General features: G+C 41.5%; 1 protein-coding gene across 1 annotated transcript; it reads right to left on the bottom strand.

Annotated features, from left to right (window-relative positions):
• Window positions 1-1223: 1223 nt before the first annotated feature.
• On the bottom strand, window positions 1224-2219 carry LOC129520534 (olfactory receptor 6S1). The gene has a single exon (XM_055341568.1). The coding sequence runs from the start codon at window positions 2217-2219 to the stop codon at window positions 1224-1226; it is 996 nt and encodes a 331-aa protein (XP_055197543.1).
• Between the last annotated feature and the right edge of the window lie 18270 nt (window positions 2220-20489).

Below are 20489 nucleotides of genomic sequence, written 5' to 3' on the forward strand. Positions count from 1 at the left end.
CTCACTTCCTTTCAAATATCTGGTGAGGAACATAAAATATACCACAAAGTCTGGTTCCTGGTAGGTACAACAAGAGTTGGCATTCAGAATTCTTTGATATTAAAGGTTCTAGTCCCAGTCCAATTTTACTAAAAACAAAATGAAATTGAACACAACAGATATGAGAATGTAAAAAGTGGGCAAATGAAAGGGACACAACCCAGTGAAAAATGACTGATGTCTTTAGTTCATCTTTGTAATACAGTGCAAATTAGAAAATCACATTAAATGTTACTATTCATGAACTTTCTCTTGGGTCTGCTTTTGCAAAGACACCTGGGGTTACTGTGGAGACGTAAGTCACTTATTCAATTTGCTTTACCTCATTTCCACCTGACAGTAAATCCAATGTTTTTTTTGTGAAGTGTATACAAAAATACACAATCTATCTCTTTTATTTTTATTTATTTTTAAGATTATAAGGACAATTTTCTTAAGATTATTGATTTCCATAAATAACTGCAAGACTCTAATGAGACTTTAATCAGTTTTTAACTTTTGGCAAAGGTCACAAATAGATCTCTCTAAGAATTGGATTAAAACTGTGGATCCTCTTCCCAGACAAATGCATTTAAGTCAAACACATAAAATTTGCATACTAGTGGGGCTTATAAATTTTCTTTTTTTTTTCCTTCTAATTTATTTAAATTCTAGTTAGGCAACAGATTTTTTTAAAAGATTTTATTTATTTATTCATGAGAGACACAGAGAGAGGCAGAGACACAGACAGAGGAAGAAGAAGGCTCCATACAGGGAGCCCAACATGGGACTCAATCCTGGGAGTCGATCCTGGGACTCGATCCTGGGACTCGATCCTGGGACTCCAGTACCACATCCTGGGCCAAAGGCAGGTGCTAAATCGCTGAGCCACCCAGGGAGCCCCAGCAACAGATTTTCTGAAGCCCATCCTTAGATTCCCTGGTAACCATGGACCCTTAGGTTAAGATCTCACAGGTTGGAGGATTTTATGATGTGATTGATTATGTATATCAATAATAAATGGATTTATTTATAAGATAGAATCAAGGAATTTTGCTTGAAAAAGAAGGGAAGGCTTGATGACTTTGGGGTTCTTTCATGGTTCCAGAATTTGGTCATTTGGTGATGTCCATGACAACCATAGGAAAGAGGGTGACAACAGAGAAGACTTGGACTCACAACTGGTTATTACACTCCCTTCACTTTCACTTCACTGTCTTCTTACTGAAACGCTTAGCGAGTAGAAGATTCCCCCAAAAGCCTACTCCCACCTTCCTGAACATATCCTTCAAAGCTTCCTTGACTCGCTCATTGCGTAAGGCATAGATGAATGGATTCAGCAGTGGTGTCACAAACGTTGTTACCACTGTCACTGCCCAGTTGGTATTCACAGAGCCACTCTGTGATGGTCGCACATAGAGAAAAATGGCACTTCCATAGAAGAGGGTCACCACCATCAAGTGGGAGGTACAGGTAGAGAAGGCCTTCTGACGGCCAGAAACAGAAGGAATGCGCAGGACAGCCAGAGCTATGTGACCATAGGACACAGCAGTAATAATCAGTGAGGATATGATGACCAGAGACGCCAGCACGAAGTCTGTTTCCTCCAGCTTCTTGGTGTTGGTGCATGCCAGGCGGAGCAGGGGCCCACTGTCACAGAAGAAATGCTGCACCACAGTGTGCTGTTCACAGAAGGGAAGTAAGGCCACAGCCACCGTGGGGCCAAGCACAGGGACAAGTCCCCCCATCCAGCAGGCCAAGGCCACTCGAGAGCACACAGCACCATTCATGAGCAAGGGGTAGTGCAGAGGGTGACAGATGGCCAAGTAGCGATCCACAGACATGACGGCCAACAGCAGGAACTCAGAGGCCCCAAGAAAGAAGTAGAAATAGAATTGAGTAATGCATGCAGCAAAGGAGATGGTGTGTTGCCTGGAGAGGAAATTGCTCAGCATCTTGGGAATGATGACGGAAGTGAGCAAGATCTCGAGGCAGGACAGGTTGCTCAGGAAGAAGTACATGGGGGTCTGCAGGCGAGCATCCACTCCCACCACCCCAACAATCAGCATGTTGCCTGTTAGAGTCAGCAGGTAGACAAGAAGGAAGACAGAGAACACTTCTGCTTTCGTGTTGTTGAGATTTGGGAAGCCTGCCAAGATGAACTCGGTCACACCGCTGCTCTGGTTCTCGCCAGGAGCCATTCTCTTTCTCACCTGCGCGACAGCACCAACATGTGCTGGGGGGGGATGCATCTTCTCCAGAACAATGCTGAAACTTATTGTGATATGGCACACGTATCCCCGCTTCTCCAGTCGCTGTAGAGATCTGAAGAACCTGAGGCCTTCACCTAATGACTTCTAAAGCTGCAGAAGATTTTCCAGCAAGGGTATCTAACACTTAGGTATGGAAAGGCCAGGAACCTCCATCCTCAGATCTTAAATGGCAATGCCTCACATTTATAATAATGATATCATTGACCATCTGAGCTGGACAAAAAGATCAAAAAAATGATTTCGTGAAGAATATGATTCCCATTCCACCAGGATCAGGACTTGAGCCAGACTGCATAGCTTTGAATTCCAGCATCTCCATTTTCTAGCCAAGTGACCTTGGGAAAATTATTTAAGAACCACTCCTGTGCTCCTCAGTTGTGAAATGCCGTGAGAAGCAAGTGAAATAAGAGTGTAAAGCATTCAAGAGTTTCTAGCACTTAGGTGACAAATGCTGTGGAGAGAAAGCCCTATAAGTTTGGGCACCAGACTCTAGACTTGGCTTGCCATTTCCTTGGAAGATGATCAATGCATCCAGCTCATTTGTCCTTCACCTGCTCAGCTGTGGATTGAGTCATAGGAATCTAGGTCATTAGTACATCTATTTTATAAAATTACCTTTTTCATGGAGAATTTCCCCCAGCAACCTAAGAGACTAACTGAACTCAGCTTGTCATAAAATGCTTGCCTATCTAAAGCAAGTTATGGCATATTCAAAAGGTAGAACAGGACTAAACTACACTGAATCACTCAGTCAGGGATCCACATTTATTTATTTAGTGTCAACTTTAATCTAAGTAATCAGGGGAATATTAGGATGAGTTTCTTTTCTTTTTTTTTAAGATTTATTTATTTAGAGACAGAGAGTGTGCACACTTCTGGGCAGGGAGAGGGGCAGAAGGTGAGGGAGAGAAGCAGACTCCCTGCTGAGCGCAGAGCCAGACTTGGGGATCTATCTCAGGACCCTGAGATCATGACCTGTGATCATGATCTGAGCCGGAATCAAGAGTCAGATCTTTAACCCACTGAGTCATGCAGGCACGCCTAGGATGAGTCTCTTACGCTCTTTCAGTCCATAACATGGATCCAAAGCCCTTTCACAAACTTGGGTTCCATGAGGTGACTTGCCAAAGACAGAATTAGGAATTCCAGGTAATGACTCATGAAATCAGAAATGAAGTCCTTCCCATTTGATTCAAATCCTTCCAGTTTTGAAGATCACCACCAGTTATAAGAATCAAATCAATGATAGTCTGAAACCTGGTTTTAAAAATGCCTCAGTTACTAGAATACGATCACCTTTAGCCATGCAAAGCATGAGATTAGACCTAGGCTCCAGTTCTCAGCCCTGTGTTCTCTGGCACACTCCAACAGTCTTTGTTCCCAGCAAACAGTAACCTCTTTACTTACAATGTCTGTAGGAGACATTTTTGGACCTTTGTCTAGGATAAAGCAATTCCGTGGTCTTTCTCCCTAGGGATTCCATTCAGAGGCTCATCTCCCTCCAGCTTCTATAGAAATTACCTTACTGTCAATAAAATCATCCAATTCTTCTGTATTGGTTATGTATTGGGCACCAGGTATACTCGGCGATTCAGAACTAGAGGAGATGTTGTCACTACCTCATGTAGCTCACTGCCTAATGAGAAGGACAGAGAAGGTAATATGGGTCACAGATGGAATGTCACAGGTAAGAATAAGGCCAAAGGAGGTTGTGGGAAAAGAGCCAAACTGAGATTTAGAGAGATGAAGGGCATTCTGGAGAAGGTTGAGGCCTAAAATAGATGCTAAAAAAATGAGTATGGATTCCATAGGAGAGAAAAGAGGTTTTGTGATGGAAAAGAGTAGCATGTAACACGGTACATTTGGGCTGAAGCATGAAATACAAGGTGTGGAGTGGAGTGAGATAGAACTAGTCACCTCGAAGGGGGCTCTTCTGGCTCTCTGTGAAAGTATTTCCACTGAACTGAACCTAACTATATCTTAAGTGAGAAGAAGATGAATCCCAACCTCAAATACGGAAGGAATCCCTCCTACCTACCCTTGAACGTCCTTGTTGTTCCACGAGGGTGGGGATCGCCTTCTAAGAATTCTCTTTCCCTTTTTATGACTCAACGGTCTGCTCCACCCTGGTCCTTTTCACAAGAGCCTGGAGTTCCTAAGGGTGGCAAAGCACTTGGGAAAGCAGGCAGCAATTGGGTAATCTGCTTCTTCTCTTGTGCTTTTCTCATGGGTAGAATTGTTCCTCTACCTTGTGAACAAAGGGGCTTTCTGATCCTGAGGTGACTGCATCCCACTGCCCCTCTTAGGGCCGCGTGAAGCTCAGCCATCGCGCCCACCTTTCCCTTCCTGTAGAAAGAGCGTCTTGTGCAATGTGATCACGGCCTTAGGCTTGACTAGGGACACTCCAAGTGAAGGACAATGGCCTGAGAATAACATGGGGTTGGAGTGCAAAGGGTGAATATGGAGAGGTTAAACCATTTATCTATGAAAGGACTTACTGCACTTACCTACAGTTGCTTTCACCTCTAATAGTTGAGAAATGTTCCATTTAAAGCCAGGTCTTCACAGCTTTGCTGATGAGTGTACCTACAAACTGTCAGTTTTCCTCCCTAAATCCAAGCATTAGCCCAAGTGCAGAGAAGGAAGAGGCTGAAGAAGTTATTGGTTTCTAACCAATTCCTCCATCGTTGGGTAGGATCCTTCATGCATAACTTCAGTTTCAAATGGAGATTCCCCCAAATGCGGGTTGATTAATCTAGACATTAGGAGCCTGGCTGGTGGCAGTGCCTGCTAGAGAAGAGAGACACAAGACTGAGGTAAAATCATGAGAGAGAAAGAGAAAATAATTACTGAAAGACTCAAGGGAGATTTGCAATTCAATGGAAATTTCCCAGACTCCATCTCTGATAAATCTGAAAGAGGCTGACCCTTCATTCAACAAGGATGCCTGGGAATGTTTCTACCTCCATCTGCTAACCCCCCACCCCAAGCCCAGCAGTCCCCAAAGTCCTGGGGCAATACAGTAGGAATGAGAAAAAGGATGGAGTTTGACCAACCGCGGAGGGCCATAGTCATCATCCAACACTCTTCGGCATGGCACTCAAGGGAAGTGTTTATTCCCCAGGTAACACAGACATTGTGTCTTCTCCCTGTGGACCTAAAATGATACTGGGAATCCCTAACCTGGCTTCTGGGTTGGCAAGTGATAGGAGCCCCCAAGGTATGATAAGATAGGGAAAGACTCCCTGAGTCACCTCTAGCTTCTGCTTCTTCCAGCTTGGACTTTATCCTCCAGTTGTAGCATATACTGTATCACAAACCCAAATATTGCTTAGAATTCTGGACCATTGTTCACATTTTTTCATCTGTGTCTACTCTATGCCCCTGACTAACTCCTATTCATACTCTAGTGCATATCACGTCTTCTGAGAATCTTCCCCTACCAACCCGCCTCAATCCCACCACTCTGCCCACACTCCAACCTGAACTGGGGCACCTTCGGCTGACCTCAATCTCAATACTTAACCCGTTGTATTATACCTCTGCTTTCCCATCCATGTCCGCTCCAGGCTCTGAACTTCTGGGGCAAGAATTGTATTTTGATATCTGTATTTCCAGCACCAAGCATAGTGCCTGGCACACATTAGGTGCTTAATAAATGGTATATAAACTAAACTCCTCTGAACCCCCAACTTGAGAGGCAGCTGCTTTTGTGAGGTGAATACCAGTTAAACGATGGGAGGAACAGTACATGGATCTCCCTGGGACTTAGTATGGCTAAGTCCATCCTTCTGTACCTACTCCTTTTTAGAGAAAACAAAATACCTGAATGGAAGCACGGATAAGGCACAAGGAGTGTCATCACTTTGCATTTTGAGGGAAGAGTAGGAACAGACAATAGAAGAATTGGCTAAGCCAAGCCAAACAAAACCAAACTAGAAACTGAAGCTCTTGTTTGTTATCTATAGGAGGGAGAGGTCTCAGCAAAAAAAGAGACCCATGAAGTCTGAGAGCTAGTAAAGCACACTTAAACTATATGTGTTTTAAAATTCTGTTTAGGGGCACGCAGGTAGCTAGTCAGTTTAGTGTCCCACTCTTGATTCCTGCTCAGGTCATGATCTCAGGGCTGTGAAATCAAGGCTTGTGTCAGGCTCCTCACTGGGCATTGATTCTCTCCCTCCCACTGCCTCTCCCCGCTTCTCTCTCTCTCTCAAATAAATAAACAAATAAATTCTGATTGACTTGTAACAATTAAAAGTACAGCAGAAAGAAACGAGATCAAAGTCAGGTAATTTTTAAGCATTACATAGCTATTGATCCAGCTGACAACAGTGTTGGTATTCAGCTTGCAATACTTTCAAATTGGGTGGCTCAGTTGGTTGAGTGTCTGCCTTCAGCTCCGGTTGTGATCCTGGGGTCTTGGGATGGAGCCCCGAGCTGGGGTCCCTGCTGAGCAAAGAGCCTGCGTCTCCCTCTCCCTCTGCTGCTCCCCCTACTTGTATACTCTCTCTCTGTCAAATAAATAAATAGTCTTAAAACAATACTTTCGAACTGACTTGATCATAAGAATATCTTAGTTTTTGCATGAAATAGAGCATTTGAGAAGAAATTTTTTTAAGAATAAAACATGCTCGTATGACTCAAAAAATATAAAAATGCATAGATTAAAAAGTCCTTGGTGTGCCCCTCCCCATCCACCTTACATCTCTTCCCTTATTACTTTCATTATTTTATTGTGCATCCTTTCAGTGTGTTTGTGTATATAAGCAAATATCTTAATGCTTATTTACCTGTGACTTTCTTATGCTGTTCTGCACCTTGTTTCTTGTTTTAAGATACCCTGGAGAACTTTCCTTGTCTGTACATAGAAGGCAGAAAGAAAATGCTTAAACTAAGGAGACTATTAGCTTGACAAACATATTAAATGAATGTATTGCAACATTCCTGAGTTATATTTCTGCTTTAATCATTATTTGATATCTCTTGATTAGTTTTCCTCATCAGTAGAAGTCCTACTATAGTAGAAATTGTATCAAAAAATTTAATTATCTTTTATAAATAAAAATAAGTTATAGCAAATTTCCAGTTATAAAATAATTAAGACATGGGTATATGATGTTAGCAAGGTGTCTGTAGTTAATAACACTGTATTGCATATTTGAAAGTTTCTAAAAGAATAGATTTTCAGGGTGCCTGGGTGCTCAGTCAGTTACGCATCTACCTTTGGCTCAGGTTATGATCCCAATGTCCTGGCATGAAGCCTAATATTGGGCTCCTTGCTCAGCATGGAGTCTGCTTGTTCCTCTCCCTCTGCCATCTTCCCCTGCTCATGCTCTCTCTCTCTCAAATAAATAAATAAAATCTTAAAGAATAGTTCTTGAAAGTCTGCATCACAAGAAAAAATTTTTGTAATATGTGTGGTGACATGTTAACTAGACTTATTGTGGTGATCTTTTAGAAATACATACTAATATCAAATCATTATTGATTTGACTGAAACTAATATAATGTTACATGTCAAAATAATAAGTTATAACAAAATGATACATCTGGGATTTGCTTCAAAATAAAGTGATTGGGGGACACCTGGGTGGCTCAGTGGTTGAGCATCTGCCTTCCGCTCAGGGCATGATCCCAGGTTTCAGGATAGAGTCCTGCATCGGGCTCCCTGAGAGGGGCCTGCTTTTCCTTCTGCCTATGTCTCTGCCTCTGTGTGTCTCTCATGAATAAACAAATAAAATCTTTTTTAAAAAATAAAGCTATTGGGAGTATAGATATAATTAGCTTGGCCATGAGTTGGTAATTCATGGAACTGTGCACTGGTTTACAATGTGCATGAATTACACTGTGGTTCATTATATTATTCTATTTTTAGTATGTTTGAAATTTTTCATAATAAAAAAGCCTCAGAAATATGACAATTAAGTCCCTATTTTAAGAAAATTCTATTTTTTTTAGAAATTAGTTAAAAATTAATGAATGTCAGAAATACTTCATCTTAAAGATAGCAACTCTAATTCTGTAGAATTAGCCAACTAGACACTGGGGAATGTTAAATACCTTATGGGCTACTCAGAGCCAGAAAATGTAAAACTATAATGAACTACCAATTCCAAGAGGAATTCAAGTCTCTCCTCTCTCAGCAACACCCTGTTTTCTGATCCAAAAATAATGCAGAAACACACACACATTCACACAGAATCACACAGTTCAGATTGGGGAGATTGGATTAGAATAGCACACTGACTACAGAAACCTTTTTCACTATGACAAATTCTTTAAAATGAAATAAAACTTATATTTTCTCTTCCTCCTTTTCTTGCCTTTTCATTTTTTAAAAGGATAACTACATGACAACACAGAAAAACAAGGCAGAGGGCCATTACCAAATCTTTACATAAAAGAAATTTCCAGGAGAAAAGAAGTCAGATAATTGAATTTAAAAGAACAGAGAAATACAATGTAAATCTAAATACAAATGGGAGATATCTATAGTCCTTAATCAATACATTTTAAATGATACCCAAATATCACCTGGCTTTGAATATAGCCACAGTGGAAAGAGAAGGATAAAACAGGACAAGTGACCTTAGAGGAAACAGGTACTTAAAAACAGAAAAGAAAATAATCTTTAATTTTTCAAATTTGTATTAATATTGTAATTTAAATTTTCATAACTCAAGAACAAGTTGTTATAAAAATTAGATTCTAAGAAGCAAGGGTTTCTTGGGTGGCTCAGTGGTGAGCATCTGGTTTTGGCTCAGATCATGATCCCGGAGTCCTGGGATCCAGTCCTACATTAGGGCTCCCTGAGGGGAGCTTCTCCCTCTGCCTGTGTCTCTGCCTCTCTCTCAGTGTCTCTCATGTATAAATAAATTAATTTTTTTTAAAAAGAAGCAAAGGTTTCTTTCACTAATAATGAAATTATCCAAATTCACATAATGTAGACATATATCAATTATAAAAGGGATTTGGCTGAAGACCATTTTCTAGAATATAGAACTAGGATAAAATATGAGAGAAATGTTAAGTGACATAAAGGTAGATGAATATCTATTAAATAAGAATACAGGGCACAGGGGCACCTAGGTGGGTCAGTCAGTTAAGTATCCAATTCTTGATCTTGGGATTGTAATGCTCAGTGCTCAGCCAGGAGTCAGCTTGAGATTCTCTCCCTCTCCCTCTTTCGTTTCCTCTGTCCTTCCTCCTACTTGCAAGTGTGCTCACTCTCTCTCTCTCTCTGGAATAAATAAATAAGTCTTAAAAAAAAAGAATAGAGGGTGCAGAAGTAGACTCACATATACAGGGCCACTTGATTTTCAATAAGAGAAAAGGATTCAGGGCAAAAAGTATAGTCTTTTCAACAAATGTTGCAGAAATATTTATCCATATATATATGTGTATAAATGGACTTTGGTCTACACCTTAAACCATATACAAAAGTTAAGCAAAATGGATCACAGACTTAAATGTAAAACTCAAAAATTTTAAACTTCTAAAATAGAGTAGAAGAATCTGTGACTCTAAGAAATTCAGATTTCTTAGAAATGATCAATGCTTAGCCCATAAAAGAAAAAATGATAAACTGAACTATATCAAAATTTGAAGTTTTCTTTCTTAAAAGGAGCTTGTAATATGATGAATAAATAAGCCATGGGCTGAGGAAAATATATTGAAATCATATACTAATAAAGGACATGTATCTAGACTCTACTTTAAGAGCTCTTAAAACTCATTAATAAGAAAACCAACAACTGATTTTTTAAATGGAAAAAATATTTGAGCAGTTCTACAATAATAGTCAAGGATTTCAACACCCCACTCTCAAAAATGGATAAATCGCCAGGTTAAAGATAAACAAGGAAATAGATGTCGGCCTTGTAAACCAACTGGACTTAGCAGACATATATAGAAAACGCCTAACAAGTACACATGGAACATTCCCCAAAATAGACCATACGTTGGTCTATAAAACTAAACTCATCACCATAAATCAAAGTCTTTAAATCATATAGAGTGTCTTTGTTTTTTACTACAATGAGTAAAACTACAAATTAGTAACAGAAGGAAATATGAGAAATTCACAAATATGTGGAAATTAAACAACACACTCTTAAGCAACCTCTTGGTCAAATTAGCTACCACAAGGGAAATTAAGAAATACTTTGAGATAAATGAAAACAACATCACAACATACCAAAACTCATGGGATGCAGCAAAAACAATGCGCAGAAGGAAATTTAGAATTATAAATGCCTACATGAAAAAAAGATGTTTTTAAAAAAGATTTTATTTATTCATGAAAGACACGGAGAGAGGCAGAGACACAGGCAGAGAGAGAAGCAGGTTCCCTATGGAGGACCCTGATGTGGGACTCAATCCCAGGACCCCAGGGTCACGCCCTGGGTTGAAGGCAGATGCTCAACCACTGAGCCACCCAAGTATCACTTAAAAAGATCTTAAATCAGGGCAGCCTCGGTGGCTTAGCAGTTTAACACTGCCTTCAGCCCAGGGCCTGATCCTGGGACCTGGGATCGAGTCCCACATTGGGCTCCCTGCATGGAGTCTGCTTCTCCCTCTGCTTCTCTCTCTCTGTGTGTGTGTGTGTCTCTGATAAATAAATAAATAAATCTTTTAAAAAATTATCTTAAATTAATAACATAACCTTCAACCTTTAGGTAGAAGAAAAAAGTTCAAGAAGAAAAGGTTTAAGAAAAAAAAAAGAGCAAACTAAACACAAAGCAAGCAGATAAAGGGAAATAATAAAGATTAGTGTGGAGACAAGTGGAGACAATAAAAACAAGAACAGAAAAATAATAGAATCAACAAAATCAAAAGTTGGTTTTTGAAAAGATGAACAAAATTGGCAAATCTTTAGCTTTCTGGCAAAGAAAAAAGAAAGAAAACTCAAACTACTAAAATCAGGAATTAAGGTGGACACAGTGCTACCAATCTTATAGAAATAAAAAGATTATAAGAGAATAAAATGAACAATCCTATGCCAACAAACTAACCTAGATAATCTAGATTAGATAGCCTAAAATGGACAAATTTCTAGAGACACATGACCTATCGAAACTTACTCAAAACTTTCCCAAAAAGAAATAGAAAATCTGGGGGTACCTGGGAAGCCCAGTGGTTGAGCATCTGCCTTTGGCTCAAGTTGTGATCCCGAGGTCCTTGGAACAAGTCCCGCATCAGGCTCTCTGCAGGGAGCCTGCTTCTCCCTCTCTGTGTCTCTGCCTCTGTGTGTGTCTCTCATGAATAAATAAAATCTTAAAAAAAAAACAAAACTAGAAAACCTGAACAGATCTATAGCAAAGAAAAAGATGGAATCAGTAATCAAAACCTAACAAAAAAGATCCAGGACCAAACAGTTTCATTGGTTAACTTTACCACACATTTGAAGAATTACACCTATCCTTCTCAAACTCTTCTAAAAAGATGGAGGAGGAGGGAACACTTCCTAATTCATTTTATAAGGTCAGTATTATTTTTCATATTAAATCCAGACAAAGATATCACAAGAAAAGAAAGTAGCAACCAATATTCCAAAGGATATAAATGCAAAAATCCAGGGGTACCTGGGTGGCTCAGTGGGTTAAACATCTGACTCTTGATTTTCGGCTCAGATCATGATCTCAGGGTCATGAGATTAAGTCCTGCTTCAGTTCTGCACTGGGTCTGGAGCCTGCTTAAGATTCTCTCTCTCCCTCTCCCTTTGCCCTTCTCTGATTTTCTAAAAATAAATTAAGTAATAAATAAATAAATAAATGCAAAAATTCTCAACAAAATACTGGCAAACCAAATCCAGCAGCACAGTAAAAGGATTATACACCAAGACCAACCACAATGTATCTAAGGAATATAAGATGGTTCAACATATGAAAATCAGTAAGATATACCATATTAATAGAATGGGGAAACACAATATCTCAATTAATAAAGAAAAAGCATTGGACAAATATAACATCCCCTTATGATAAAAGCACAAAACAAACTAGGAATAGAAGGGAATGCCTTCAATATGACAAAAGTCATCTATGAAAAAAACACTAATTAGATACCTATCTTAATAGTGGAAGACTGGAAACTTTCCCTCTTAAATCAGGAGTAAGACAAGGATGACCATTTTCCACACTTCTATTCAACATTGTACTGGAAATTCTAGCCAGGGCATTTAGGAAAATAAAATAGAATGGAATGCTATGAAATGAAATGAGACAGGATGAGATGAAACAAAACAAAACAAAACAGCATAATACTGGAATATTCCAAATTGGAAAGGAAGAAGTTAAAACTCTCTCTACTAGGAGATTATATAATTTTTATAAAGAAAATCCTAAGGAATCCACATCAAAAAAAATTAGAGCAAATAAATGAATTCAGCAATGTTGTAGGAATCAAGGTCAACAAAATCATTTGCATTTCTATACACTAAGAATAAACCAATTAAATTAAGAAAACAATTCCACCATTTACAATAGCATCAGAAGGAATAAAGTAGTTAGAAACAAGCAAAAAAAAAAAACAAGGAAATGTAGGACTTGTATATTAAAAACTACAAAACATTGCTGACAGAAATTAAAGAATCCCTAATTAAATGGATAGACATCCCATGTTCATGGATTAAAAGGCTTAATACGGTTAATTCTTGAACAGTGTTGGGGTTAGGGGCATTGGCACTCCCACACAATCAAAAACTGAGTAAAACTTCTGACTCCATTTAAAGCTAACTACTAATAGCCTACTGTTAATCTGAAGCCTTAGCAATAACCTAACCAATCAACACATATTTTGTATGTTATATATATATATATATAGTATACTGTATTCTTACAATAAAGTAAGCAAAAGAAAATGTTATTAAGAAAGTCATGGGCAGGAGGGTGCCTGGCTCGCTCAGTCAGTAGAGCACGTGACTATTGATCTCACAGTTGTGAGTTAGATCCCCAAGTTGAGTATAGAGATTACTTAAAAATAAAATCTTAAACATTTTTAAAAAGTCATAGGGAAGAAAAAATACACTTATACTACTGTACTGTATTTTAAAAAACAATCTGAATATAGGTGGACCTATATAATTCAAGGGTTGACTGTAATCTTAAAATTGTATTACTAAATGAATACCATTGAATTACTGTACTCTATAGATTCAATAATAATAAAAAAAAAAATCTCGGGCAGCCCTGGTGGCCCAGTGGTTTGGTGCTGCCTTTGGCCTGGGGTGTGATCCTGGAGACCCAGGATGGAGTCCCACATCCGGCTCCCTGCATGGAGCCTGCTTCTCTCCCTCTGCCTGTGTCTCTGCCTCTCTCTCTCTCTGACATGAATAAATAAATAAAATCTTAAAAAAATAATAAAATAAAGTTTTAAGAACAAAAGAGGGGTCCTGGGCAGCTTAGTCAGTTAAGCATCTGTCTTCAGTTCAGGTCATGATCCCGGGGTCCTAGAATCGAGCCTCACGTCAGGCTCCCTGCTCAGTGGGAGCCTGCTTATCCCACTCCTTCTGCTATTCCTCCCACTTGTGCTCTCTGGCTCTCTCTTGCTCTGTCAATAAAAATTTTAAAAGATCTCAAAGTGGGGCACTTGGGTGGCTCAGTGGTTTAGCATCTGCCTTTGGCTCAGGTCATGATCCCTGGGTCCTGGAAGGGAGCCTGCTTCTCCCTCTGCCTATGTCTCTGCCTCTGTGTGTATCTCTCATGAATAAATAAATACAATCTAAAAAAAAAACCTCAAAGTAATCTACAGATTCAATGCAATCCTTATCAAAACCTCAATTGCATTTTTTTCCAGAAATAGACATGCTGATTTTAAAATTCTTATGGGGTTGTGAAAGACCCCAATTACCCAAACCAGTATTGAAAAATAAAAATAAAGGTGGAGGAGTCACATTTCCCAATTTTAAAATAGTCTTCAAAGCTACAGTATTCGAAAGGGTGTGCTATTGACATTAGCATCAATACATAGGTCAATGAAATAGAATTGAGAGTCTATAAATGAATCCATACCTCTATAGTCAAGAGTGCTAAGACTACCCAATAAGGAAAGAAAAGTCGTTTCAAGAAACAGTGCTGGATAATTTTTCATTTTTTAAAAAATGTCGTTAATGTTCTCAGTGATAATATGTTGCAATCATAAGACAAAAAGGGATATTGCAAAACCAAATCAAACAAACCAACCCACTCAGAACAAAAAAGAACTCTTATGAATTAAAAAATATGATAGATTTTTAATATGTGCCATAATGTAAGGGCATGGAAAGCACATGATTACTAATAGAAAATAGGATAGAAAAGATAAGAACATTTGAGGATTAATAAAGGAAGTTGTATTTCCAATCACCAAAAGGGAGAAAGGAGAAAGTGGAGGCAGAGAAATTGCCAAAATAATCCCTGAAAATTTATCATAATTAAAGGGCATTAGTTCCTTGATGGTGTTGATACTTAAAACTCTATTTTGTTTGAGGGCGCCTGGCTGTTTCAGTTGGTGGAGCATGCAACTCATAATCTCAGAGTTGTGAATTTGAGACCCATGTTGGGTGTAGAGATTACTTAAAAATAAAATCTTTTCTGCCCACGGGTCCTGTCCCTGTGCTTTAATAAAACCACCTTTTTGCACTGAAGACATCTCAAGAATTATTTCTTGGCCATTGCCTCTGAGCCCCAACCTTCAAAACGCATCACATGGATGGTACTTGATGGTTCTGGGCCTCACTCTGTGGTGATATGGGTGGTCTGTATTTTAGGAAGCACCAATGCCAGTTTCTTAAAATCTTTCCTTTTGGACTTCTCAGATAATGCAAAGAAAATTCTTCAGTTTCTTACCTAGCTGCCAAATATGTGGTGTCTAAGTAGGCATTACAGTAACCAGTATGCTTAATTTATTTAATCCCCTAGTTTCAAAGGTAAAAGAACCTCTGGTTTATCAGTTCCAGAGACAAATCATCCAGTGTCTTGCTGGGAGTGAGAAGGGCTACAAGAAGGTATGGAGAATCAAACTGCTTCTTAAACATCTTTCAACCAGTTCTTAATTTAGCCTTCCATTTACTTCCAAAAACGTAGAGGGACTCTGGAGGAAACTGAACTGATTCTTGGTTTTTCTCACTGTTTGACTAGAATTCATCTTTTTCAGCCAATCTTTCCAAGTCATCTACTGCTAAATTATCTGCTTGTCATCTTCTGAAATCTTGTTGCTATTGTTTCCTTTTCCATGCTATAGTTTTAGTGGGTCTTCAGGAGGGAGTGACTATAGATGCATGATTCAGTCTACCAGATTTATGCCCATTTAAGAAAAAACGTTTACCAATTTCTTTGTTGACCTTTCCTTTCTGTATCTGTCTCTCTTTCAAGGCTCATTTTCATTTTTAAGGTGCATTTCTGGGATGTTCTTTTAATAAAGATCTGCTGATCATTAACCCTCTCGGTTTTTACTTATCAGAAAATTCTAACTTACCCTTGTTCTTGTTCATTTTTCTGCATACATTATTTTTAAAAATGTTTTCATTTATTTGAAAGGGAAAGAGAAAGAGAAACAGAGAGAGCATGAGTGTGGGGGGCAGAAGGAAAGGGAGAAGCAGACTCCCCACTGAGCAGGGAGCCCAACGATGATGAGGCAGCGCAGAGCCTAAGGTAGACGCTCAACCGACTGAGCCACCCAGGTGCCCCACTGCACACATGATTTAATTTTTTTTTTTTTAAGTAATGCTCTACACCCAACATGGGGCTCCAACTCACAACCCAAGATCAAGAGCTGCATGCTCTGCAGACTGGGCCAGCCAGGTGAAAGAATCTTAAGAGTTATTTTCTTCAAACACTGTCTTCAAGCTTCTATCATTGATGGTGCTGGGAAGCCAAAGAGCATCTTAATTGTTACCCTTTGCAACTAATAGCCAAACTATAGAAAGAGTCCAGATGTCCTTGGACAGGTGAATGGATAAAGAAGATGTGGTTTATATGTACAATGGAATATTGCTCAGCCATCATGAAGTCTTACCCTTTACATAGACATGGATGGAACTGGAAGATATAATGCCGAACAAAATAAGTCAATCAGAGAAAGGCAATTATCGCATGGTTTCACTCATATGTGGAATATAAGAAACAGCACAGAAGATCCTAGGAGAAGGGAGGGAAAATGGAATGGGAAGAAATCAGAGAGGGAGACAAACCATAAGAGACTCTTAATCATGGGAAACAAACTGAGGGTTGCTGGAGGGGAGGAGGGTAGGGAGATGGGATAACGGGGTCCCGGGCATTAAGGAGGGCACGTGATGAGATGAGCACTGGGTGTGATACGCAACTAATGAATTACTGAACACTACATCTGAAACCAATGGTGTACTACATGTTGGCTAATTGAATGTAAATAAAACACACACACACACACACACACACACACATCCCACTGTCTGTTGAGCTGGTCCCTGGGACCTGGATCAGAAAGCCCCAGGCCATTCCCTTCCTTTCTCATACACGTTGTTACATCTCCCAGCAGGAAGACCTAAAGCTGGGCAACGAGTAAAGTCTAGAATAACTAAAGGGGGTCTTTTTCCTTTTAAAAGGTAGCTTCCTCCTAGGACGGGGCACCCTGTCCCTGCCTGCCTTTCCCATGGCTACCCTCCATCACTGGTTTATCTTTATCTTTGGAAAGGAAAGGCACCCTCCTTCTGACAATACTTGCTTCTGGTTCTGCCTGCAGCCAGGGCCGCTTATCTGTGCACACTTCAGAGTGCCTGGACGATCACAGCCAAGAAAGTCTCAGATTAAAAACTTACTACCTTGCTGCCAGCCCTAGACCTGGGTTCCCTCTCCCAGACGCACTTCTCCAAGGATATGAGCACCTGCCCTCAGGGAACTGGTGCCATAATGTGTGCTCAGTGCCACTTTATTGGGAGCAGCGGTAAAGGAGTTTGAAGTTTTTCCTTCTGAAAGCCTGTGATTGCCACAAAGATTCATTTTGTGCAGACGTAGTTGTTAGTAGCAGAAGTGCCTCACTCTCTGTCTCACTGAAGCTGAGCAAACGTTCCAGGGCTGGCATCAGCTGTGGAAAGTCTGAAACAGGATTTCTCACTGAGCACCATAAGCAGGAAGGGTTAAGGGTCCCTGGGGGAAGAATGACAGACATGGCTTTCTTCACATAAGAAAAGTCATTTTAGGTTCTGGGCCACCTTGTGAAAGAACGTAAGAACAAACAGTCACCATGAGGCCGGGAGACTTCCTAATCTTACCAGGGACAATAAGTCAACTGTAAAATGTCCAATGCAACTTGGAAACTGAGTGTCGCTCCCAGCTGCCCCTTGGCTTGGGAACATGGTCACATCTTCCAACCGGAGATCCTCTTCAGCCCTGACCTCTTTATGGGGAACTGAAGTCTCTTCTCACCAGCTGTAGGTCATCGTGCTTCCCCGTGTGTGTGCCCACACCCCGAGGCCCCCTCAGCTCCTGTCCTAGCTCCCCACATGCTTCTACTTCCACTCCAGCAAGAGGAAAGAAACGATCCCAGAGCGAGGAGCCCGGCCACGTAGGCGAGCCCAGAGTGCGGGCAACCCCGGGTGGTGAGCACTTCACCACCACCGGCCCTCGGGACAGCGGCCCACAGAAACGCTGCCCAGGAGCTGAAACCAAGCCGTTGCAGATGGTCTGGCTAGTTGAAGGAGTCTGGCCGGTGCCAGGACGGAGAAGCACCACCAGCTCCCGGGGAGCTGGATGATGAAGTCCCCGACCTGGTGGAGAATTCACATGAATCTTCCAAGGATGCAGCCAACTGGATTGAGCCAAAGCCCCAAGAAGATAAAACTAGAAGAAGTTACCAGGTCCTGCTCTTTTATATTATGATTGCTTTTTAAGGCATTAAAAAAAAATCTAGATCTCTAATACTTTTAAGCCCAAGCCCCTTGGACGCTGCAGCTCTTTTTAGTTTTTGCTTATACACGATTCATTCCTTGCAGCTAATTAAGCTGAAGACGCCTGGGAAAAAAGTTTGAAACAAGGTTTAAAATGTTATTAGCGACCGTGCCTCCTGCCTGCCGCCCAAGCCCCTGAACTCTCAGAGGTGGGAGCCCTTACTCGGGCTTTGAGAGTTATATCTGGGCCATGCTGTGTGGCCGCCAGCCGTTGAGACAACACCTCGCCTGAGCAGATGGTGTGAAGCTAGTGGCATGATTTGATATGAAGCCCTGGTTTCAGGAACACCCGAGAGGGAACACTGCTATAAACATCTCTATGCCAGGGGAGGGGCAAGATGGCTGAAGAGTAGATTTGGTCCCCAAATCACCTGTCCCCACCAAATTACCTAGATAACCTTCAAATCATCCTGAAAATCTACGAATTCAGCCTGAGATTTAAAGAGAGAACAGCTGAAACGCTACAGTGAGAAGAGTTCGCGCTTCTATCAAGGTAGGAAGACGGGGAAAAAGAAATAAAGGAACAAAAGGCCTCCGAGGAGGAGGGGCCCGCGAGGAGCCGGGCTGAGGCCGGGGCGAGTGTCCCCAGGACGGGAGAGCCCCGTCCCGGAGAAGCAGGAGCTGCACCAACCTTCTCGGGCGGAAAGGGGCTCGCAGGGAGTTGGAGCAGGACCCAGGAGGGCGGGGATGCCCTCGGGCTCCCTGGGACACTAACAGACACCTGCGCGCCCAGGAGAGTGCGCCGAGCTCCCTAAGGGCTGCAGCGCACGGCGGGGCCCGGAGCAGCTCGGACGCGGCTCCAGCAGAGGAAGAGGCTCCGTGCGGAGGGGGCTGCCCGGCTCCGGGAGCAGCTCGGAGCCTTGGGCGGCGGCTCTGCGGAGGGGGCTGCGGGCCGGGAGCGCGAATCCCACAGCGCAGGCCCCGGAGCACAGGGCGCCGGGACACAGCCCAGGATCCGGCCTCCCCCCGGGACAGGCAGAGGCCGGGAGGGCCCAGGACAGCGAGGACGCTCCTGCCCCGAGCTGAGCAGATCAGCGGCCCCGCCCTGGAGCCTCCAGGCCCTGCAGACGGAGAGCCCCAGAGTTACTGCGGGAGCTGACTCCAGGGCTCCAGAGCTGGTCCCGCCACTACGGTTGTTCCTCCTGGGGCCTCACCGGGTAAACAACCCCCACTGAGACCTGCACCAGGCAGGGGCAGAGCAGCTCCCCCAAGTGCTAACACCTGAAAATCAGCACAACAGGCCCCTCCCCCAGAAGACCAGCTAGACGGACCAGTTCCAGGGGAAGTCAAGGGACTTAAAATATACAGAATCAGAAGATACTCTCCCGTGTTTTTTTTTTTCTTCTTCTTTTTGATTTCTGTTTGCTTCCCCCACCCTTTTTTTTCCTTTCTAATTTTTTCTTTCTCTTTTTCTTCTCTTTTTTTCTTTTTCTCTTTTCTTTCCTTCTTTCTCTCATCTCTTTTTCTCCTTTTCCCAATACAACTTGTTTTTGGCCACTCTGCACTGAGAAAAATGACTAGAAGGAAAACCTCACCTCAAAGGAAAGAATCAGAAACAGTCTTCTCTCCCACAGAGTTACAAAATCTGTATAACAACTCAATATCAGAAAGCCAATTCAGAAGCACTATTATACAGCTACTGGTGGCTCTAGAAAAAAGCATAAAGGACTCAAGAGACTTCATGACTGCAGAATTTAGAGCCAATCAGGCAGAAATTAAAAATCAATTGAATGAGATGCAATCCAAACTAGAAGTCCTAATGATGAGGGTTAACGAGGTGGAAGAACGAGTGAGTGACATAGAAGACAAGTTAATGGCAAAGAGGGAAACTGAGGAAAAAAGAGACAGACAATTAAGGGACCATGAAGACAGATTAAGGCAAATAAACGACAGCCTGAGGAAGAAAAACCTACGTTTAATTGGGGTTCCCGAGGGCGCCGAAAGGGACAGAGGGCCAGAATATGTATTTGAACAAATCCTAGCTGAAAACTTTCCTAATCTGGGAAGGGAAACAGGCATTCAGATCCAGGATATAGAGAGATCCCCCCCTAAATTCAATAAAAACCGTTCAACACCTCGACATTTAATAGGGAAGCTTGCAAATTCCAAAGATAAAGAGAAGATCCTTAAAGCAGCAAGAGACAAGAAGTCCCTGATTTTCATGGGGAGGAATATTAGGGTAACAGCAGACCTCTCCACAGAGACGTGGCAGGCCAGAAAGGGCTGGCAGGATATATTCAGGGTCCTAAATGAGAAGAACATGCAACCAAGAATACTTTATCCAGCAAGGCTCT

Source organism: Nyctereutes procyonoides, unplaced genomic scaffold (assembly GCF_905146905.1).
Source record: "Nyctereutes procyonoides isolate TBG_1078 unplaced genomic scaffold, NYPRO_anot_genome, whole genome shotgun sequence".
Lineage (NCBI taxonomy): Eukaryota > Metazoa > Chordata > Mammalia > Carnivora > Canidae > Nyctereutes > Nyctereutes procyonoides.

Excerpts from the sequence above, each read along its gene's own strand:
- LOC129520534 (XM_055341568.1), bottom strand. The coding sequence starts at position 2,219 with ATGGCTCCTGGCGAGAACCAGAGCAGCGGTGTGACCGAGTTCATCTTG.